A 24,658-nucleotide genomic window follows, 5' to 3' on the forward strand; every position below is an offset into this window, starting at 1 on the left:
TGCAGACAAAAAGTACAATTTTTGCACAGGGCAAAAATTATGAAGCAATTTACTGTTGTCCTCAGAAGCATTGTCACTCATTAAGCTTAAGGTATGTCCAACATGAAAAATGCCTGTCATGCTCAGGTCAAATTATTTTTGCATGTTTATGTGAATGTTTATGTGAAATCTAATGCTTTTAATGTATTGTCCTATGACTGTCACCACCAAACTAATCAGGATGCATCTTTCTTCTCCTTATAACCATATTTGCAAGTTAATCAGCTCTACAGGCAGAAACTGTAGAAACATTTCCATCCAGGCTTTCGTCTATATGTTGCAGCAAGAGAGTTTAACCGTCTGTATGACATACCTCTGGAGCAGAATTCCCACTAAATGATTAATATTTTGTGGGCTTGGTTTATGGTTTTTTTTTGTAGTTCAGAAACAATTGCAGACCAAACTTTCTCTCTGGAAGGGTGACAGCAGAATTCTAGCAGATGTGTGAGCATTTTTCACATTTTGGGGGGTGCTCTTTAAGGAAAGAGCTGGTTAACCAGTTCAAAAGGTTAACCAGCTCCCTATTTCCTACATATTTTTCTCTGTTCTGTTATCCTGTAATGGAATTGTCTCCCTGGGATTCACAGCTGAGGTGATAACTGCGGTAATTACTATTAACTCGTCTTGCCAGTACTGTTCTTAGCTGTTGAACGGCTGTGTTGATTCTGAGTCAATTTGACGAGCTTTCTTTTGTCAATACTAGTACATTAACATACACAGTTCAGGGACCCTTTTTACACCCTGAAATGTGTTAGCTGTCTGAGCCCAGTCACTAAAACCAATTGTACAGCTTAAAAAAAATCTGTGCATGAAAATAACTGGCATGCAAAGCAGTAAGTTGACTTGTGGATGGAATATTGACCATTTACAAATTCATCATGATGAGTTCGTGCTTGAAAACTGTTTGCATTAAATATCTTTGGTTTGTTTTTTCACCAACTGAATAAACATGGGAAGGCTTGCTTAAATCCTAGTCCTCATTCTGGCTGACTTTTGAGGGCTTTTAGCTATCCAGTAGGAACGTAATTCATTGTTAATCATATATGATAAAGCTGGATTTGCTGAAAAGCATGAAGAGTCTGTTTGGAATACTCCTGCAGTGTTTATTGTAATGTCATTTTCTTTGCCTTCTCCATTGTACATCTTACGTAATTAATGACTTGGTAAGCTCTCCTTTTTGGATGAGGATTCATTTCTGCTCTGGTATTACTTAATATCTGTGCCCAATGTGGCTTATTTTAATGCTAACAAACTGAAATGTAGCTGATTTCCTCCCTCTTCTTAGATATGTATTTCACTGTTCTGTTTCTATCACTGTCTTATCACATGTAAAGCTCAAACTGTTAAAAAGTAAAAAAGCATTAAAACAGTTTGTTGTAGAAGTATGGCTGCTGTTGGCAGTGTGCAATGCCAGCATACTGAAGGTGGATTCTGAAGTGGAATAAATTAGCTTTGCAATGACCACAATTAATCCCTGACCAGTCACATTTAATCGCCAGGTAGACAATGATATAAAAGTCACTGTGATAGCTATCACGTATTGCTTCAGGCATTGATTCTCCCAGTTTGTGCCTCGAAGGAGGCACGTGTCACTCATAGGTTGTTTTGGCACTGGCTGACTGGCAGCTGGGAGTCCCTTTAAGCTTCACACCCTGAGGCTTAGTCCCACTCTGGGTGGCTAATGGAGGAAGGTGATGAAGTTTTCCAGTCCCAGCTTCCTGGTAAATCTACCCTTGGTCTATTATCATCATTAAAATTAAGTAGTGTAGGGGGGAGAGGGAGGTAGGAATGGTGAGGAGCATCTTCCCCTGAGGACTTTAAGAAAAGAGATTTTTAACACAAAGCTTTCCACCCAGACGGACAAACCTTCACACGAAATGCAGTGTTGCCACTGCCTGCGTTTTGTCTGGAGCTCTGGGGGGTGCCCAATAGACGGGGTCCCCAGGGCGCGCGTTCAGAGGAGGCTTCGCCCGGTCCCGAAGGGAGCGGGGCAGAGGGCTGTCCGTACACGGGCATTACTGACCTTTCATTGAACCAGTGCTTTGGGTGCCTGGGAGATTTCAATGCTGAAAACTGAAGCACCTCTAGGGCTAGGCTTCAGAGAAGTAAAGTTTTGGATCAGGGTTTTAGGCTAAAGTAATTTAGCCCTTTTGCAAATCTGGCCAGTTATTACTTAATTTACTCAAATTTACAACTTATGTTCCAGTGATATAATGGTGGCACAAAAGCACTGACTTCTTAAGCAGCAGACTGCCATACACCTTATAATGTATATTACCACATGAACATTAGCTCCTTTGGAAAGTAGGTTTGATTCTGAGTTAAAGAAAATGAGAAGTTGTATCAAGATTTTATAGAATGTAAAGTCTTTTTTTAAAAAATAATTCTTCACCCTAGTAGGAAAAACCTGTGTCATTGTTACAGGAGTTTTCCTGTAACTTTGAAAGTATCAGCACTTACATAATACGCAAGAATCTTGTCACTTGCTCATGTGAGCAGCTCTCTGAGAAAAGTTCTTGCTTGAATGTGAAATGTTTTGTAGGAATATGCCTTTGGCCTTTTATCGGGCAGATCTGATCCTCAGTTCCTTGTGTTGTGTGGTCAGGTTCAATCCTGCAACCTATGTGTGGAAGTAAGAAGAGGAGGATTTGACTTTTGGTGAGACAGGCTGTTGTAGAGCAGCTAAGAGGGAGATTTAGCTAATAAGGAGTTCTTAAAAATGATTTTAACATTTTAGATTTTAACTTAGTCAAAAATAAAACAATAACCTAAATCATGGTTTGCTTTAGGTACGAGTGGCCAATGGGAGACAACACATCAGCTACAGAAGAAATCAGTCTCCCAGCGTGGCCTGCACTCTGGACTGTGCCCTAGGAGTGTCAGTCGGAGGGGAGAGAGGCGGCACCGTGAGAAACACGTTCCCTGGAAGCTCCACCTTGGGACTGTATCGGAAGGCAGTGAAGTCTGCCTAACTAATCCAGACTTTGAACAATTTCAACTGCAGAATGCAGTGGTAAGTGTTAAAGCACAGAACTGGCTTTCCTTAGTGGTGTTTCTTGAACAGATTGGTCGGTCTGTCTGTCTTTCCAAAATGAATTCTCCTTTAATAATTACTCCTATTAGTAAAGGCTTGGCTTATGCACAACCCTTCTAGCTGATCAGGTGGGTGGGGTATGTCTGTGGTTTTGGGCTGGTTTGCTTGTTCTGACTATACTAACCATACTCCCAAACATGCCATTGCCTGGAGAAATTACGTCATTATAATTGGGAACCTGTCCCTACAGCTAGTTTTCTAGCATAATAATCGTATAGCATGTGCATACAATTATATATATATATACACGCACACACATACACACACACATATAATATAGGAAAGGAGCAGAGCTACCATCCTGGAGGATAATTAAAGCAGAACAGAGTTTGTGTTAGCATATGAATCCTCATTCTTTGTACATGTTGATGTCGTTTACACTACTATAAAAGCCTACCTGATGAGAAGAGTGCTACTACTCTAATTTTATTATATTAGACAGGCATGATTACTGATACAAGTATGGGCAAATATTTTAGTCTGCATGCTGTTGTGCAGCCAAGAGGAGCATTTGGACCTTTCTGTCCTGTTATTTTAAAGCTACGCTTTGGGGAACATAGGGAAACACAGGCAGCTCTCACCAGGCCTGAGAGCAGGGAAATGGCCAAATCATTTTTTTTCCTCATAGGCCACAAAGTTGCTCTTTTGCTGGGATATCTGTGCTCCCTCTGGTGGACAATTAATAATGGCTTTAAAACTGAGAAAGCTTCAGGGAGAAGTTTCTACATGTGCGTTTAAGAAAAATCTCTTTATGTTGGCAAGATGTGAGTATATGTGTTCTGATCACTCCCCCTCACTTCCCACAAAGGAAATAAAGTTAAATAATTGACGTCTGATTGAACATCTGTGTCATGTAAAAGGCAATTATTTAAGTAGCTAAACTGACTAAGTGCAATCAGGATTCCCTTTCCTTGACTTCAGAAATTCACCTACAGCTGTACTGTGGCTTTGCAGCCACTGACATGGTGGTCTTCAAGAGTGCTCTTAAAAAAAGAAAATCAAAGAACTTTGTAGGTTATATCAGGGAAAATCTGAAGTAACTTCACTGTACTCAGTTGACAGGTTTAAGTCTACCAAAGAGGTAATGGTTTCTGCATCTGTCCTCACGTGGAGTTCTGATTTTGTTAAGCAAGGAAGGTTTTTCGAGGGCACCATCAGCCTAGTGGAGGGCCTGGCTGCTGTTGGGAGGAAGGAGCTAGCAGCCGCCTCACAAAGCTTGGTAAAGATGGACGTGCAGGGCTGGGCAGGGAGTGACCAGCCCCCCACGGCAGCAGAGGCTGGGACCGGCTGGCCGTTGGCAGTTTAGTAACAAAGGATGTGGGGTGCAGGCTGAACATCCTGAGTAGGAGCCAGCAGTACGACCTGGTGCTGGTGGAGGCCAGGTACCTCTGGAGCTGTGGGAGCAGAGCCGGCAGCTCAGAGAAGGGGTGATTCCCTTGTGTTAGCGCTTGTGGAAGCTGCGCCCTGTTTGGAGCCCCCCAGTCCAAGGGGAAGGCAGTAAACTGGGGACAGTCCAGTGGAGAGCAGCAGGGTTGGTTTGGGGACTGGAGCACACGATGCATGAGGAGTGGCCGGGTTTGCTCAGCCTTGGGAGGAGAAGGCTTCAGGGAGACTGGATGGCCATCCTCCAGCACCCATGGCTGGTGAGGAGCATGGGGCAGATGGAGCCAACCTCTTCCCACGGCACATGGTGAAAGGTGCACAGCAAGTTGCAACAGGGGAAACTCTGGCTACACATAAGGAAAACGTGCTCTGTTATGGGAGTGGTTGAGTGCTGGAATGCATTGCCTGGAGAGGCCGTGGGATCACCACTGTAGAGGTGCCCAAAATGTTGCTGGACAAGTGCCTGAGCTACCTGATCTCCCTTAAATGTTAGCCCTGCCTTGAGCCAGAGGACTGCAGCCTGCCTGTGACCTCCACAAGCCCTTTCCAATAACTTTACGGTTCTGTGAAATGCTGCGGTGCAATGCCTTTGTAATATGGCCAACAGGTACAGTTATAATGTTTCTGAAATTGTGATTAAGAATAGAAACTTTATAACAGCAGCCATGATGAAAGCAAACCAGCCAGTTATTCTGCCTCCATATTGGTGTATTATTTGATTTTTCTGAGCCAATACTGGGTATTTTGCAGGGAAACCTCTCCCACCTTCCCTATTTTTACCTCATCTCAACGCAGTAACACATGACCTAATTTTATCTTTTATTGAGCACACAAAATTTGGCAGTTAAATCATTGTGAAGAGACTGTCAAGCTGACTCAAGTGTCATGATAAAAATCATGTCTGTTGGTTGCTCGGCATGTCTGATCTGTGCTCATGTGCTCTAAAAGCATGATTTTTTTCTTCCCTCCAAAGTAGTATACCCTTGCTTTTGTTGAAATGCTACTAATAGATCCATAGGAATGGCATTAGCCAATGTGTTTGTGACCCACTCAAAAACCTACTGACCTTGTATCAATTAATTAGAAGGGTTAATGATTGACTTACTGTAGCTTCACAAAGAGTCTGTGCTTTTTGGATATGCGTTTTTGGTAAGTTACTGAAAGAGTTATGACTTTTAGGTCTTGGTTGTGGATGGCAACCTAGACAGGTACAACCTGGCCTGTAATGTTGTCCTGGCGTGCGCCCACCCTGTGTGCATAAATGGAGACCTTGCATTTGGTGAACTCTTCACAAATTCATTTGGAGTTTCTATACTGTAATTCAGCATTTCTTTGAGACCTTCTTGCCAACTTAAAAAAAAAAAAAAAAAGAAAAAAAAAAAAAGCAATAGTTCTATTGAAACTTGTTATTTGGTGCCACCTGGTGTTTAAATGATCAGCCTGAGGAGGGAAATGTGCCCGCAGAGGGACTGTCTCCTATTTATGGGTACAGGCAGTAATCCTTGTGCGATATAGTGAACTTGTGCTGCAGCTTTGCTGTGTCTTGCAGGTGGGAAAACGCACAAAAAGCAAAGGCGGCTTAATTATGCAAGCCGGCTTTCTAGGCTAGTGCCCCTCTTGGGAGAGGGAGTAACGCTCGCTGAAATTCACCACGACAGACGGCAGAGGGCATTAATGAATTCCTTAATCATTGCATTTTGCTTTCAAACAAAAATTTGAATTTCAGTGTACCAAAGTACAGTTTTTTTTTCAAATGTTTTTTAAACTGCATTATAGCTATGTTTCTCTTTAAATCATATGTACTTTGCTTTCAGTTCAGCACCTTTTCCTATATATTTCTGATACAGAAATAAAGCAAAGTATTGCTTTACAAACCCAGGTCTAGTCTGGCTGAGGTGATGGGGAATGCACTAAGCAGAAAAATACTAAAATGTTAGGCATATTACTGAACAAGCCTAAGCCTCATGAAGGGTCATGAAACAGCCCAAAGCAGTTTTTCCCCTCCTTACTGCTCAGTTATGGCACAAAGAGTCAGCTGAGACATCCTTTTGATGGGAGTTTTGCTTATTTTAGCAGACCCAGTGGACTGCCTCTTTAAAGCTATAAGATTGATCAAAAGAAATTGCTCAGCTACTCTAATCCTTTATAGGCATGCTTCACTCTTGTCTATCAGAAATTAAATAGTACAAGTCAGGAGTGGACTAATTTACTCCTGGCGTGAAGCCTGGGATGTAACATGTCAAAGTGCAATATATAGTAACTACAATTGGGCAGAGGAGTGTAGGTCAGCACACGTTTCACACCCTTCTTTTTACTACTGGAGTCATGGGGTAAAATCTACTCTTTTGCCAACTTTGGTGAAGGTGTAAATGCATATGCACAGTGTAATGGCTTTAAATCTTGGATTCCTACTTGTATGTGCCAGATGGATCTTGTATAAATGTTCCACTTTACAGCATGTTAGCATTTGCTAGTAGTTAGCTGAAGGTTATAGCTGCCAGACTTTTCTCTGGCAGTTTCCAGGCAAAAAACAAACAAAAAAACCCCCTCAAAACACAAAACAATCCCACTCACAAGAGGGAACATCATGATAATGGACAAAACTGAGAATTGTGTATACCTGTATTTGTTCTTGAATCATGTTTGATTTGTCTAGTATTGATTTATACTACATCGGGTATATGAATCTAAGAATTATTGAGGAAAACTATCAATTTTAAAAGTCTTATAAATGGTAGTGTATTATACACAGGATTATGGTTATTTTAGGAAATGTATACATAGCTGTGTGTGTGTATTTTTAAGACAAACCTGGAACCCATATAGATTAACAAAACTTAATTCAACGATACAGGGCAAAAGTATTTTTTAGCATATGCACCATGTGTGAAGTACATCTGTACTCTCTGTGTTTGCTAAACAGTTTCTGCCTTTACTTACTAGAAGTAAAACTGTTACAGACTAGAAGTTTAAGACATAACAATATGCATTTTAGTAGGCCATTAATTCTTGCCTCAAGTTCAGCTTTGCTCCTTTATATACCTGAGGTGTATATTAATGGCCTAGTAAGATACATTTTGGAGTGCCTACAATTCATATTTCATCTTTCTTTCATTTTTGCCAAAAGAAAAAATCATAAGTGGTGAAAAAAGACAAAAGGAGGTTCCAAAAATGCAGAGGAGAAATTTTGTCAGTTTTATGATGCATATATTTAAAGCCTGTAATACTGGCTGGGCAAATTTTTAAAAACAGGGATAAACAGGCCTTTCTTAGCTCTCTTCTTTCTCTTGCTTTCCTTCTACTACCTCTTTGCTTCTGCCTCTCACAGCTGCCTCCTACCCCAACCAACAAGCACATTTTGTCATCATGAAAAGCATGGCAACACTTAATTCAAGCCTTTAGGTTATAGGTGTTAATAAGGGGCATGTGAGGCCACTCCAGTGGCTTACAGGAAGCTTCGAATGTGATTATATAGAAAGGTGAAGCGTCTGTGGCCCTTCTCCGAGCCCTACCTAGAGTGACGGCAGGTGTGTTCCCGCTTATGGGACGTGGTGGCATCTGGGCCATCCCCACTGTCTCACCGAGACCCTGCCCAAGCCCTCTCCTGCAGGCACTGGCTGCAAAAAGGCTTGATGGGCTCAGAGAGCAGCACTGACCAACCCACCTCTCTAGAGATGCTGAAAGGACTATCCGGGTTTACTTGATGCTGGCCTAGCGCTGCACCCACGAAAGTCGGGGGCTGCAAGACTCCTCCTGACTTGAGGCAGAGCAGCTTTTGATAGCGCACGACGTTGTGGAAATCCTGCTCTAGGACTGCAAGTCAGCAAAGGACTGCACACATGCCCAATTTTATGTACTGTGAATAGTCCCACTGAAACCACTTCTTTAAAATTAAGCAGGTACTTATATACTTTGCTGGATTAGCCTGGCAGATTCTGTATCTACCCTCTGATAAACCTGGGCAGTACCTCTGAAGGCAACGGACCCTCAAGAAGCAATACTAGTCCATAGCATTGCAGGTTTTTTCTCTACAAAGGCAAGCTCAAAGTCTTTTGTTTCAGGGGAAATTTTACAGTATTTTTTCCTTGAGTTCCTCCTGTATGTCAAGAAGAAAACACTCATGGTTGTGGCTGTAGCCAAGTGCCACAATTTCATCTACTGCCTTTTCTTTTTCAAGATCTTACCACTGCTACGGGAGTTAACATCAAATATGGATTTGTGCAGTACTTATAGTTGATAATGCCTCGTTTTTTAAAAAGTGCTGAAAAATGTCTGAAAGTTTAATAATTGCACTTCCCACTGTGGAAAGCACATTTCCAGAAAAATGAATTGTTACCAATGGCTCTAATTGCCAGTTTGATCATTAGGCTTTGCTTTGGGTCAGTCTTTCACTCTGCCAAAAGATTAAGTACAGATTAAGAGGTTGTTGCTAGCATTAACTTTGGATTCATAAGGCATTGCTGCTCACAAATACTGTGTGTTTTGTTTGAGCTAGATTCAACAGCAGGGCATTTTCTAAAAACATTAATTAGCAACTGACTTTCAAAGAGATTTGAACTATAATTGGATTATCTACTTCCCATTGAATTTAGAGGATACAGGCTTCTGCTTGTCTCACATTTCCATTGGATCGCTTCCTACTTCCTTTAATAGAGAGGTATTGTTGGACTACAGTAGTCCGAGGGCTGTGTCCTTTTGTGCCGCGAGGTCTTGCATTCGCTCATACTCCCGGCCTTAGTCTCATTATTGGAATGCTTAGTGGAACATTTTAATAGTTGGAAGTACTCACTTCTGAGCTCACCGTGTATTTTATTTCTGCTCTATTGTCCAAGATTGATATATACTGAGAAGGGAGCTTTAAAAGGCCTTTGGATGTGGTCTGCTAAAAGCTTATTTACCATATAAATGATAAAACTGAAATGTGTGCATCATGCTGTGCCATGCACAGTTTCCAGGCATGTTTTACTGATTAAAAAAAAAAAAAATCTTCCCTGCCTGTTGAATTTATGGCTGAGATAGCCAGATTACTACAAACACTTATGTGTTTAATCTTTTCATAGTCTTTTCACGTTTTGAACAAGAGGAGGTAGGGCAAGAGTGTTGCCCAAGTGAAATGCGGTCGAATTGCTTTTTATTTTGTGGACATTGTAAATTCTGTTATAGAAAATGTAATAAAGAAGAAGCTTAAACAAAAAGAGTGGCTGTGTGAAATTGCAAAATTTCCATTGGGTGAAAACAAATCCTAACTTTATGTACATTTCCCTGGAGAGATGTAATGTGAATGCTTACAGCTGTTTTTAGTTTCTTATTCCCTGATTAGGTTTAAATTAAAGGAAGAATGTCATATTGAATTATGAAGAATTACTTATTTTACATATTTTGGTTTACGTATACCTTCCACCACAATCTCACTGTGGCACTTGCAAGGACATATTTAACATGTGCACACAAATAATATTAAAAGTTAACTGCAATATAATGCTTGTGACAGAAAAATGCACATAACTCCTGTATCTCCCTCCCCAGTACCTTGATATTCCACAAGTGAAGGAAAAACTAACCCACTGCACTTAAACTTCCTCTTCAAGATGGGTTATTTGCCATGCCAGGAAGATGGACTGTTGTTGGCTGTGTCTCTGGGAAATCTGCCCTCCAGGACCTTCTGTTCCAGGTGCTCATGTTTAGGGACTCATAGCTTAAGAGCCTCTACTGACCTCAATTATAAGGGCCAAGGTCCTCAAGAAAGACAAGGTTTCTTGGTCTGAGTGGTACCTGGAGCTAATGGGGTGGGGAGTGGAGGAAATTCCATGGCTGGTCATGCCATTTTTAAAAGCAGGCCCTTTAGTTATGACTGCTTTCAGCAAACATCCAGGTGATCCAGCAACCCAGAGTTCTGAAATTCACTGTCCAAGGAGATTTATGTCAGTACTCCAAAAAGAAGTGCTTTATTACTAGGAAAACCAGTACTGTATGACTTATTCAAGCAGTTGTAGCAATGCAGTGTGGCTCAAGCTGGGTATGTTTTCAGTCCTGCTACAGATTAAAAGATCAATTTGAACAACTGGCGCACACAAACATTTACAAATCAGTTTTTAAGTATTCCATGGGATGCTTTGACTGTTGAGTATTTTTCTTGTAAATTCTCAGCTCTACAGGAGTCACAAGGCATAAAGGATTCATTCATGAAACTACTCTGATAAATACATATTTTTACAAAATAGAGTAGGAAAAAATAATAAAATTAGAGATTTGGGGCAGAAAAAGTGTTAATTTGAGTGAGGGACTTAGGGAGCTGTGCAATCTAATGCTGCGCACCATTTGGGCCTGGGAGCAAAGGCAGAGATCTTCCAGGAGATCCATGCCTGGTTGTGGTCTATGTTTTGCAGGTGAATGGCCTAGTGCTGCCTCAGCAGTGTGTGTTGCAGTAATATAATCTAGAGACACAAAGAATGCGCTGGCATGTTGCAGCTGGAAATCATGCTCCTCTTCAATGTGCAAAGAGTTAATCCCATGCATGTACACAATCTCGTACACAACTTGGTGCTCTTGCAATCATTTCTCTTCTTTTCCCTTCTCCATAAGAGGTTGTTTACAACATTTTTGAGTGGAGGATAAGAAGTTTGCTGCTGCTCTGCAATGTAATTGCCTTGGAAAGGAAGGATGGCTCTGAAAAGTGTGATTTGCAAAGCTGGCAGGCAAGGAAAAAGCTTGGAAATGTGGGTACGTGAGAAGCAACCTTTACAGTGAGCCTCTGGGCATCTTGGTGAGCAGCACCTCTTAGGGGTGCCTGCCTCAGCCTACGCTGCAGTGCCCAAAAGCTCAGCTTCCCCATCCCAAATGACAGCAGGGCCTGGTAGTAGAGGCAGTGTTGTGCTTATATGCAATAGGAACAGGTGTCATGAAAGTATGCTAGACTGAGAGATAGTATCTTTTACAGCATGTGTAGTGTAGAGGTTTTGGAAAAAAGCTGCTGCAGAAGATGCAATAGATACTTCATCATTTTCATTGCCTTCCTTTTTAAATCAGTTTTTTAAACTTGCAACTGGAATTCGTTGGTACTTTTTTTCTCCCTTTCTTTCGTTCTATATGCATATTTATGGCTTGTTGCAACTTTCATGTCCTCCTTCAGCCTGAATATTTTTTCACATCTGTGGTGTTTTTCTGAGCAAATAACATATCCTTGAACAATATTGCTTTTAAAGTCAGTCTTCCCACTGTTTTATTTTGGCTTTGGAAAACTGACCCTTTTCAAGTTCCAAATATACATATTACAACTGGTGTCATGTTTTGTCTGCACAAAGCAAATGTAACCAGATCGTGGTCATTGGCACCAAAGTAACTCCTATTTGTTTAGGTCAGTGAGTAGGTCTCTTGCCTTTCTCATTCACAGGCTTTATGGAAAATAGGGTAATAGACCAGTCATTAATCAATGTACAGGTAACTGCACTACACAAAAAATGCTCCTGCACTGTGGAAAGCTGGGATTTTTCCCTGCATGTCCACGAGTGAGACAGTGAGCAAGAAGGACTTTTCTCCTGTCCATTGGTCCTCGCAGTCCCCGCTCACAAAAAAGAGAAAACAGAAACAAATTTTCCAGCCAGCCACTCAGTTACACCCTTAGTGGTCAGGCTGGGTGTTCAGTGGGGCTGTGTCTCAGACATGCTACTGAGTGATGCATTTAATCAAGAACACCTCACAGCCATGAGGCTTTTCCCTTTCCTCCTTTCCTGCTTTCCTTTTTCCCTTCCCTACCCTACCTGACCTGACCTGACCCTACCCTTCCCTGTTCTCTCTTCTATTTCTTGACTTTTTCTTTCTTTCTTTCGCTCTCTCTCTCTCATTCTTTACATAATGGCTAAATCTATCAACAAGGAGATTCCCCCCCCCGGTTACTCTAATACGCTCTCATACCACTTTTGCTCCACTTTATTTCTCAGCTTTGTTATTTCCCCTCACCAGTAAACTCTATCACCTTCGAGTGAGTTATTTGCTTTTCTGGACTGCAGCAAATGCCACCCACTCTGTTAAGGTCAGGCTCCAGTTTCTTGACTTAGCTATTGTTCGGTCCCTTCCTTACCCACTCTGTCATTGCAGCACGACAGCTCCAGCTGGGAGGGCAGGCAAATCGCTCCCTCAAGAGCAGTTTATCATGGCAATAAATGTTATGTGTTTTACTAGGATACCATCAAAGTTCACCATCACGCTGAAGTGAAACAATTGTTCCTTTTATTCATCTATTATATATACTGTACTTGGAAGGTGTCTATATCCAGCAGAGATCAGTATCCTGAAGCGGCAAGAAGGCAAGAAGTTACTTCTAAATTCTGCCATGGTACACAAAATTACAGGTTTTGCAGAGAGAAACATAATATTTTTAATTAATTACTGCTTTTCAGTTTTCTTCCTGTTCTCCCTGCTGCCTGAGCTTTAATTACTTTGCTCGCATAGGCATCTACAAAGCCATGTCAATTAAACAGTATACATGGCCTTTACATTTCTTTCTGATTGTTTTCTTCTTTTTATGGTGTTGCCTGTGCACAGTTTTGTTGACTGCAAAGCATTAGAGGCCTGAGATTTTTGTGACTTCAACTGGTACTCAGCAGAATCAGGGCAGTCAGCTTGATGGGCCTGTCATTAATGAAATTAGGTTTCTTTGTCAGAGACTAGAAGTAAAAGAGAAATCTTCTTTGTGCTGTCGTTTCCTCCCCCATGTTCTTGTGGAACATTGATCTTTCATCAACCCAGAGAGCTTAATAAAAACTGAGAATACACCTTAGTACATTAATTTCATCCAGCAGAATTGCATGTAGCAAAATTAAAATAAGTTACTAAATGTGTCACAGGGTAATTCACTGAGCACTAAAGGAAATTGCTTATAACAAAAAGAAATTTGTTATACTCTAAGCTCTCAGTGACATGTGAGAGCTCCCAGTATTCTGGTGGGAAAAATGGTTAACAGTCTTGCACGGAACACATCTATTAGATCTCATTTGCTTGAAATGCAGGTTCGGATTGACTGAAACTATCTGGAAATTTAGGTTAGATCCCCAGGAAGAGGCTCAGCCAAGAACATGGAGGGAAAATTTGAAAAGTCAGAATGTTTCATTTCAACATTTTTCTACAGAAAATATTTTCATTCTTTTTTTCAGAGCAGTGCTTTTCTAAATCTGGCTTAGCTTAATAAAAGAAAGAGAAAACAATACTCAAAGCCAACATTTGTAGCATCCCCTCTCCTTACCCACTTTGTCCTCAGGCAGAATGGAGGAGACTTTGCTGCTTCTACTGCTCTTGCTGGCGTTCTGTGGCTCCCGTTGCTCCTGACTACTTCTCTATTTTGCCACAAAATAGAGGCTCACCTCAAAGCAAATCAAGCTAAATCAGAGCTGCCATTCTTTAAATCACCTCTGGGATCAACTGAGGACATTAGCTTTAAAGACAAATGATCAGTGGTTCATGGATAGGGATCTGCCTGTACCCAATGACAGACTAGGTACCTTTGAGAAAACTGTGTTCACTGCTGGGGTCTTAGTTTTGGGATTGCTGTATGACTTATTTCATTTTATGTTAGGTAGGAAGGCCAGTTGCAGACAAATGCCTCTACAGTGGGAGAAAGATTTGCTTTGACTATTCAGCATTATAATATATATTGAGTCTGAAAGCAGAAGAAAGGAAGATACCTGATATAACTGGTGGATGCGACTCAACTTTAGGGAGGTAAGTGTCAAGTGCAAAAATCAAGGATCAAATGAGCTACAGCAGGACTGTTGCTATTGGTGTCAACAGCAGATTTCTTTCTCCTGATATGATCTCTGTTCATTTATTGGCTCTCGACTTAAATCTTTTGATCAAAAGGCAAAGAAGAATGTATTTGCCTGACGTGTTTTTTCTGATGGAGATGGATATTTGAGCACAATTACTGTAAAAAGTTCATGTTCTTGTCTCTACCACCTGTCATGAAAGAACACTAACCGTGGGACTTGGAAGGCTATGCAAAGCAAGTGCAAATGTATGGGTCTGCAAGTAGTGTTTTCTCATTGCTTTCCTATTAGGATGTACTGCGTCTTTCGACTGACTTAGCTGTCTAGCACTGACATTTAATTCAGAAACCATGTTAGGTTTGAGATTGTTTTCAGCCTGGCAGTTTAGGGGCCTGTGGTTAGAGCAATAACATGAGATGAATGAGACCTTTCAAAAAGGGTTAATTGAACATTTGTGTAGTACTGAATTTGGTGATTTCATGGTTTCCTTGGACTTAGTCATCTGTTAGCACAGGTTTTATCTTGCGCTGGATCCTTAAACTGATGTTTTGAGTTAGAACCAGAAACAGGAGATCTGTAAAGCCTGACTCTCATCTGACCTTCTTAGTTTGAAGCCCAAGCGTTGTCTTCATGGTGGGATATGCATTTATCTCATGCCTCCCCCTTACAGCTTCCGGAGCCACAGTCCTGCCAGCTGAGGGAGGAGAACAAGATCCTCCTGTGTTCTTCTGTGGTTTTATGTAAAGTTGAGATGATTTTGGTCATTATTAAGGTTTTTCCCTCATTTTATCTCTTTGGTTCTAACCTGCCAGATGAGCAAAAGCTAGGAACATATACTGACTCTGATGGCGAAAGAATGATTGTTTTTAAATATCATTAGAGGTTTCTTAGGGCTTTGAGCAGCTACACAGTTAGTGAAGTTTTGTATAAATCAAAAAATATAAGTAAAAGCTTGAATGTATTTTTTTTTGGCCGGGCTGAGGCTGAAGTTGAAGAGATGGCCTGTTACCCATCTCAGTCAGCTACAAAATGGGAGATTATTTAAATTCAGCATATCAGCAAAGCTTTCCAATAAAGGCATAAATGGTTGGGGGATAGCTCTAATGCTTTCTGAAGTAGTAAAGAATTATTTGACTTATGTTTTGGATCAGATGGTCAGGTCCCAGAAACCAATAGCCAAATGGTCTTGGGAATATGCAGGTGCTCTTCTAGTCACCTGACTTCTGTTTAATTTGGTTTAAAGTGTTGCCTCTGGTCAAGGGAGCGACTACGGCTTCCTGTGTTGAAAAGGCTTTTCACATCCCTTCCCTGTGTAACCCGAGCTGTTCAATAAAACTGTGGTCTTTCTGCCATTACCTCTTAGAGCTGTGTTACATCACAGCCAAGATAGCCCAGTATTTTGTCCCCAAAATTAAAAACAAAAAATAACGAAGTAAAACCTTACCAAGACGTTAGTCGTTTTAGGCGGGTATGCTATCTGTAACTCAGACCTGTGACAATTCGGTATGAACATGTTTGGTTAAAATAGTGGGATCCAAATGATAGATGGAATGGCTGCACCATATCTTGAGAAAACATTTAAAAAGGGTGTTTTGTTTCTGTGAGCACACTTGGGATTTGATGTAATAGTGCTTGCAAGAGTTGATATAGAGGAAATTATTGCTTCCCAATAAAATTCTCCATTTTTATTGGCTCCCATACAGAGAATGGCAGCCAGCTGATAAAATAGTCAGTGGAATTTTCCTTCCATCTAGCCATGTACTCTACAGCTATGAAGTGTATATTTTTTAAAAGTAGGCAAATTATGATTGTTTGAAAGCATTTTATGTTTATCATACTACTCTTGAGGTGGGAGTCTTTACATACTTCCTTGCTTTATCTGAAAGTTTGGCTTTTAAGCCTGCTGGATGTGACAGTAAAGTAAAGAATATTTTGTATATCATAAAAATCTCTTATCTCTGTCAGATATTTACAACTAGAGTAAGATGCATATTCTGTAAAAGCATTTTTAATTTTTCATATGTTATTTGGATTCCTTTTAGACTGTCTTGTTAAGAATATTATATATGAGTGTGTGAAGAATATTCACATACACATATATATGCGTGTGCGTGTGTGTGTATGCATGCATATATATCATATGGCTTTGTAAAAGTGAAACTGTAAACAACATTTGCAAAATATTACTTCATCAGGGGCATGAAAATCTAGAAAACAGATCAGCGTTACTATCTTCCCTAAAATAAACACAGACTTCCTCAGAAATTTAAACTCTACAGCATTACTTTCATTTACTTATAACGATTCATTAACTTTCCAGAATGGAAAATCTTCAATTTCCTACTAATCTAGTTACTGGAAAGTACAAGACATTTCATCACATTAAACTCGGTTTTCTTTGTTCACAAGGGGGAATTTGATTCCTAAGTGTTAGGGCCAGAAGAGGACTTGGCTAGTTCATTTTTAGGTGTCTGCTCTCTGGAAGAGGCTGCAAGATCTCGGCGAGGCAGGCAGACTTCCCAAACCACGCGCAGAGAGAGCCAGGTTGCCCCGGCAGAGAAGCCCATGCAAACAAAATTGCACAGAGCTAACCTATGGAAGACGTAGCGTACAGGCCCTGGGTATCTTAAATCTGTTCCCTTCCTCAGGGCTAGGAAGGAGACCCCTCTCTTCACGGGCTCCATGGGTGGTTTGCGACCCATCTTCAACAAGGAGGGTAAAGAGTGTATTTTCCACCCAAACTGACACCTAAGAGCGCTCTTCTAGCAGGTAGCTGTGAAACCCCTGGGCATGAATGAATTGAAAATGGCTCTGTCTGGATGAGTCCCTTAACAAAAGAGTGAGTGTAGAAAATGTCTCCATAGCCGTTTTCCCCTCAGAAATGTGTGATCTTGCTGTTAGCAAGGGATCAGAGCCTGGCGGCGTGCGTGCGGGAGGTGTTTGTTGGGGAAGGCCTCCTGCAGCACCTCCTCTGGGCACCGAGGCGACGGATGCTGCTCCCGGCGGCTGGCCAGGTTAATAGCTAAGCTGAGCCCTGCTGCAATTCTGGGAGCTGCAGCTGCCAGGGAAGCCTTAAAATAAAAAAGGAAGGATCCAGTTGAGCTTGCTGCCTGCAGGATCAGCTGAGCAAGGGTTGCAAGATCACAGTTTTGGACTTAGGCAGGAAAGTATCACTTAAATCCCACTTTATGAGACATTTGCAGATCTGGCCTCTTTTTCTTCAGAGATATTATGGGTAGAGGCTGGGGTCAGCTTTGCAGCAACCTGCTTATCCCTGTCAAAGAGAAGCAGTTCAGTGCATGCTCAGACCTGGCCTAGTAAATTTTAGAGATATGAGTGGAGGTGCCAATGTGTTACACCTGCCTTCCCAGCAAGTAAAGACAGACGGGGGGATCTAACAGTGGGGACTCAGGTGTCTAAGTCTATTTTTTGCCTAGCCCATTCTGGTATTTATGCACTAGTAACATGCTCAATCAACCTGCTATTCTGCCACTAGGAATACATGAGCCATTTTAATTTTCTCATCACTAGCCAATTTTGTATATTGATCACAGAAGCCAACCTGGTGTACATGCTCCCCTTGGAAAACAGCTCACGTCTGTTAATTAACTTCAGAGGAGGGGAAAAAACACAAGCAAAGATAATGGCAACGATTCTCATATCAGTTATCAGGTCCACCACAGCTGTGGAAGAGTGAGGTCCTTTGGCTGCTCCAGCAGGGGCTAGCAAAGAGGACAGCAATGGGGGAAGACCTTATTCATACAATACCATTTCTCTTAATGTGCAGCATCCTCAAAACAGAAAGCCTCTAGGACATGCATTAGTCCGTAGCTAGAGTCTGTTTCAGCTGGGCAGTGTGATTCACTAGACCAGCTCTCTGCTGCGTGTGCACATAACGCCTGCTTACCAGAGTGTTGTGTACCTAAACCAGCTTTCACCTGGAGAACATCAACTCATCATCTTTATTGTGAAATGAGTGTGAGCCATGAAGAACCTGTAAAGCGCACTGGAGCACTGCAGAATCCCTGTCAGCCCTTCAGGAGGGTTACACTGCTGGTTAGAAATGTTTCCTTGCTCGGTTTCTGGAGTTCTCCAGACCTAAACTGTCCTTGTTTGATTTGTTAGACAGATCATTGTCACCAGAGATGGCTGGCATGGGAAATAAATCCACAGAACAACCAAGTGATTTGGCATTTTTACAAAACATGTTACAGATCTGTATTAAAGCCAGCCTTTTATTTCTAATGAAATTCCCATCATACCATGCTGAAACTTTTATGCACTAGTGAAAAGTTATAGCTAAATGATGCTATGAACTCGTTATGTCACAAAGCAGCAGCACTGACCTAGACTGTCGCCCAGCCCTCCAAATCTTATCCATTCCATACTTGGCTTACCGCAAAAATGGCCTGGATTACTATAAGCTTAAAACAAGAGGACATGCTTTAACATAGCTTCTGTGTTTCAAATATTCAGGGATTGTCTAAGTGACAAGAAGCAGATTCAAGCATGCTATGGACACTCAGGCAATTATGCATATATCAGTCCTCCATTCTGTCAGAGCGCAGAGTGAAAGGAGATATCCTTCCTCCGGAGCATGCAGATGACCAGTTCTGAATTTTAGGATGTATCTAAATGGAAGTAGCAGGTTTTGAGTAAATGAATGACAGTAATGAAATGCCTTTCTTTGCTGCCCAGTCCTGGGAATTGCCACCTCATGGGAAGGTGTAGAGAAAATAGAGCCGCCGCTTCAGATGTGCATGGCAAGAGGACGAGAGGCAACTGGCACAAGTTGCGAAACAGGAAATTCCAGCGCGATATAAGGAAAAAGTTTTTCACTGTGAGGGTCACCAGACCCTGGAACAGATTGTCCAGACAGGTTGTGTAAACCCCATCTCTGCAGATATTCAAAACTGGACTGGACAAGGTCTTGACTACCTGCTCTGCTGACCTACTTTGAGCAGGAGGAAGCTCAAGGTGATCTCCTGAGGTCCCTTCCAACCTACCTGTTTCTGTGATTTTTACACATGCAAGCACTGTGTGTCCTGTGGCTGCAGAGTGGTGGGAAGCTGATTGCCGGCACAATTCAATGAAGGTGTCGGAGGGGAGCAGAGCTGCACTGGATGGAGCTTTCCCGGGTCATGCTTGAGAAATCTGTTGGCTAGCAAAGGGAGCTGATTGGGTCACGGAGGTGTTGTTTCATGTTACAGAACTGCTGGTTTCTTTTTTTTATAATTTTAAAGTATCTTTTATTAATGCCCTTCTCCTTCCTTCTGCATCCCTCAGTAAAATCTAAACTTGAGAAAAATATATATTTTTATTCATGGGGGGCAAACAGACTGTATCAAATGTATTTGGGATGAAGACCCACCTACAGCAAGAAAGTAGCTCTATTTTGAAAAGGTAGAGGAAACCTGAGCTTGGTTAGAAGGCAAGAAATACCAAAAGAGAACATGCACAAGCAGACAGGGATGGCAGTAGGTGGTAACGATTTCTGTGGTAAAGACACAGAGTGATTCCTGTATCTCCTGCCCTGTATTTCCCGTGGTGTATGCTACAGCAGAGCACGACAGCCAACAGCACACGATCATTTAGCAATGGTACGGTGCTTTTATTGCTAGTGAATTGGCAGAAAAGTTTTAATAGTGGAAATACACAATGTGGTTCTTGAAAGCAAAAATCAGTGCAGTGATTGCTTTCAGACCAAGTTCTAGGTGATGATCTGTGACTGTCCATACAAAGCATACATCTCGCGTTACCATTAGTGGAGGGGGCCGTATTTCAAAGAAGTGGTCAGGTACTTTTTTATTTTGGTTGATGAGTCTCCCTCATTTCTTCAGTAGATTTGGATTAACTGGCTGGCCTCAAGCAAGCCTGGTTATAACAATACTTTTGACAATATGTGAAACACTTACAGCATGGGCACTTTAAAATGATTATAATCCTAATAATGTAAGGAGCATCGCTTTTTTTTTTTAATTCACATTCACAAGTGTATAGAGATGTCATTTATGTCCTAGACACATTAATTTCTGATTTTTTTCCCTTTAACTCTCTTAATTGGAAGAAAGTATGTTACTGCTGATTTATGAACTCTTCAGAAGTGCCAGGGATCATTTTAAATGTACACAGCTGTTCTGCAGTAGTTTAACTTGGCAGATAGTATTAAACTATTGAATTGTGTCATTTATTTGTGTATGCACACAATAAGTTCCTTGTGCAGGTTCTTCAAAAATAGTCTCAATGTTGATTCGGAAATGTGGCCTAAAAATAACCTAGCCCCATGATTTATTGTTTTGGTGCTTGTCTCCAAACAGTACATCGAAAATGAAGAATGAGATACCATGGTATACCCCAGATAAGGCAACAGAATGGAAACCATCCGTAAGAGGAGCTGTAGACCGAGGTCTAAAATGGAAAAGTTCCCAGGGTGAGAGTAAGACACATAATGGGAATCGACCTGTGTTGCTGGTGTTTGGGAACTCTGCGACTTATTTCATTGCTAGGCAAGGGAGTATATGATGTTGAATACTGAGAAAGAGCAGCAGTCGTGACGACAGTATCACTGGTTCTAATAGAGTATAAATCAGGGTAATTTACTCTGTCATTCCATTCAGGGCATCATAAAAATAATGCCTGTCGTCTGGAAAAAGTCTAAACTCAGAGAATAACATAATGTATTTCGCACACAACCTATTGAATCTATAAAATCCCTACAGTACCAGAAAATAAAACACTTAGAAATCAAGTCTCTTTATACTGAGGAGTGACATCTGCAAATGTGACTTGATTTATGTCTTGAACAATTCCATGAAAAAAGCAGTATAGGTTCTACTATAGCTCTAAAAAATAACTTTTTAGGGCCATGATAGTAATTCCTTTGATCCATGCCACTTAATGTATTGGAAAGCAAAAGAACTTCCCTTATTTCTCCTTTGGCTGCAAAAAAAGAATAAAAATAGACTTCAGGGAATTGTAGTTTCAGTTACATTCTCAACAAGATATCCTAAAGGGCAGTGTTTAAAGACTGATTGATAGGCATCATCCCTTGATGTTCATAACAGAACTTTCTATGCTGCTGATTGCAAGCACAGACATTCTGGAAAGCCAAATTTATGCCTGACGGGCTTTCTGCAGTACTTTGTCTCCTCTTTTTTTCCCTTCCCGTCAAACCAGATTTCAGCAGTCTGACATGGAAATCAAGAACAATGGCCAAACGAACCTGAGCCAAAGACTAATATCAGACGCATACGTTTCAAATATTTTTCTTTGGTAAACGATATAAAAGAGAGAAATTAAAAATTAAATTGAGGGTAAGTTTGCCATAATCCCCCAGAAAATTACTGGAAATTTACAGCTTTAGAAGCTAAGTGTAGCATCATTTGTTCTCGATGATTCAACTCTTTCATTCATCACTGTCATAAAATTTCCATGTGCTTTGGGCAGGTACAACGTGGAGAATGAGTTGCTTTCTGGAAATCATGAAATTTCTGTTACCTTGTTATGAAAGACAGTGAAGTATGGATTTACTTCTTATCTATGACCGGTGCTGGCAATAGCTGATGAAATTGAAATATCAGTGAGATTTCCTTTTCTTCTCCTTGGCTATTCTGATGGTGGTTTGGCGCTGCCTCTGATGCAGTGGTGGGAGCACTCAGCTCTCTTACCCAAGGTGGCAGTGCAAGTAAGTTCAGAGCAAGGTGCAAAACCTGGAGCTCCTTGAATCTTGTGCTTCAAATAAACTGCAGTAGTGTGCTCACACTCAGAGAGTTTAAGCAAGAAGTAGTAGTATCAGTGACCTGAGTGAGGAACCTGTTGGACAGTATTGCCTTCTTGTGTTATTTGGCCCTCGATGCAGAAAAATAAGGCAGCCCAGATTCCAGCACTGGGTACACACTGCATGGGTGACAGCTATTGATTTGCATATTTCTTGAGTTGTGGGCAATATGTTGAGGGGATCTCTTGGGCCATCTGATTTAACTGCACTTTTATGCAGGGCTTCTTGGTCCTGTTCGTCATTCCCACTGCAGTGGTACAAATTGCAAATCCAGGCTGTTCTGTTGTTTCAAGTTCTATTCCTCCGGTGCAGTAACAGGGTTCCTTCTTTTTGAGGCATGCAGTGTGCTTTGGAGAGTAGAATGGGCTTTTGCTTAAGTCTATAGAAAGGGAAATAACTATTAATGTAAATAACAGAAGATTCAACAATTGTTGTGGTAGATTGTTCTTCTGCTGTTAAATCTTGTGTTTCTGTTTGGACAATCATTGCATATGAGATTTTTTTCAACACGTACGTGTGTGTGTGTGTGTGTGTGTGTGTGTGTGTGTGTAATGAATACCTTTCTATATTGGCATTATGCTCAACGATGTAATTCTAAGTTTAAACTACAAAGGGAATTACTGGAAGTGGGTGTCCTCACACCTCACATCCCTGCTACACAGACTGAGTACAATGGACAGAACAATAATCAGTTTACTGGGGCTGCAGCTATAGCCCTATTTCTTTCACTAGCTGATGAAATCTTTATGACTAATCCAGAACATGATGTTTTTTAATCAAACTTATTATTAGGACAACGGTGCAGATGCTCCATAGATGACATCTTTCTTTTCATGTGCAAAAGTCATGTACAACACACGCTGGAAGTGGTCAACAAACAAGTCACAGAAATCACCTGGAGAACTGGACATAACTAAAGCGTCTATTTCTGGGATGCCAGGTTTACAGCATCGGCAGTAATGACACCCAGATAACTCTTTGGTAGCAAAATAATGCCCTTATTCAGAACTAAATTTTCCGTAATCTAGGAAGAAAAAGACAAGTAGAATGAGTTTGTTATTTCATTGTTTAAATGATGGGATGCTGTAGTTTATGGTATTTGTGATAAAAAGAGCAGGAGCAAATAAAACTGTTTTAGGTAGGGCCTACAGAGCTATAGGAGGTATCTATCTGATGCTGTATTGCATACTGTGGGTCATTGTGTCATGTATACAGGAGTCAGCTAAGGCACTTCTGTATTCAAATCACTAAGTCACCATTAAAAAGTGTTTGGAAGCTTGGACTCATTAGGAAAGGAGTAAGTGTGAGGACAAGCATTTAACATAATGAAGCTGATTCGAGGATGGGATGCTTGTTTAGGGTTTTTTCAGGACAGCCTTAGGCAATAATGGATAAATGCATGAGGGAAATGTGTTTGGAGGAAGGATAGTGATCATCTCTCCTTCCCTCTTACAGAGCAAATGCCAGTGTTACTTCCTTGGCCAAAAATACATTCCATTTTTGTAGCAACACTGGGGCATACTTGCAGGGATAAGGTGGATTAAAAACTCCGTTTTTCATGTCCTTTATGGACAACTATATGAGGGCACATACTAATAAGGTGCAAGATGCAGCATTAGTCTTTATAGATGGCTCTGGTTCTTCAGTGGTATGGTACAAACACCTTTTGATGTATTTGAAACCCACAGCCAAATTTTACTGCTCTATCTTACTTCTATTTGTGAATGGAAAAAAAAAATATTGCTGGTGCTGAAGGGAAATGTACTTTTGATTGTGATTCCAAAGCTCATCAGATAATTGACCTTGATTTCAACACCTTTCACCAATCTAAATGAATTAGATTAGTTATCTAAAATGTGTGTCTTAATCTCCTAAAATATTTGAAAAATCTCCTTCTTTGGCATTTCCAAGAAAAATAAACACCATTTGAACACAAATCAGCACAACAGCAATGTTAATTCTTGTGCAAAAGTGAGAAAAATCGAATAATCATGACTCAGAAGGGTGTTAATGTTCTAATTTGTGCCAGAGTAGACTTCTGGCAATTTTCATTGAGAAAAAATCTGAGAACACCAAAGGCAAATGGCAGCATCTTGACCTTTAGAGAATCTGAGAAATGTGGGATTTGCTATGTAGGCAAAGTATCAACTTAGAAAAGGCCACATCATCAGCTGTTAGGGCCGGAAGGAGCTAAATTTTTTATAATAGTTACTAGTTGTCTTAAATTATTTTAAGATTTAATAGTTTTAAGAAGGAAAGAAAATAGTGCAGAGGCAGTCTTCTGCTGAGCAGTACCATACTTCCTCAACCACTAGAAAAAGTCTTACCCTCTAATGGCTGGTTCACCAAGTACTTCTGAGTAAAGGTGTGCAAAGTTTTTATAATGAAACATAAAACTAGGCAAAAACTCACCTGGTCTCAGCTTTTTTTAATGAGCCTGAAGTTCAGATTCAGACTCACTAAGGATTGCAGACTATGAGAGCGAAATTTGCCATTCAAGTTTGAAACATACTTCTCTGCTCGCCAAAGCTCAAATGCACGACAGATATAAAATGAGCATTGTAAAAAAGCCTGCCACACCTATTCAAGCAGGAAACTTAAAATGCT

General features: G+C 40.9%; 1 protein-coding gene across 1 annotated transcript in view; it reads left to right on the forward strand.

Moving 5' to 3' along the window:
- The first annotated feature begins 1,720 nt into the window (after positions 1-1,720).
- LOC112997072 (uncharacterized) overlaps positions 1,721-24,658 on the forward strand; it is a 52,139-nt gene continuing 29,201 nt past the window's right edge. The window contains exons 1-2 of the mRNA XM_064511748.1: positions 1,721-1,760; positions 2,829-3,052. Coding sequence (XP_064367818.1) covers positions 1,721-1,760; positions 2,829-3,052 — 264 coding nt within the window. The remainder of the gene's footprint in view (positions 1,761-2,828; positions 3,053-24,658) is intronic.

The sequence above is a fragment of the Dromaius novaehollandiae genome, chromosome 4, assembly GCF_036370855.1.
Source record: "Dromaius novaehollandiae isolate bDroNov1 chromosome 4, bDroNov1.hap1, whole genome shotgun sequence".
NCBI lineage: Eukaryota > Metazoa > Chordata > Aves > Casuariiformes > Dromaiidae > Dromaius > Dromaius novaehollandiae.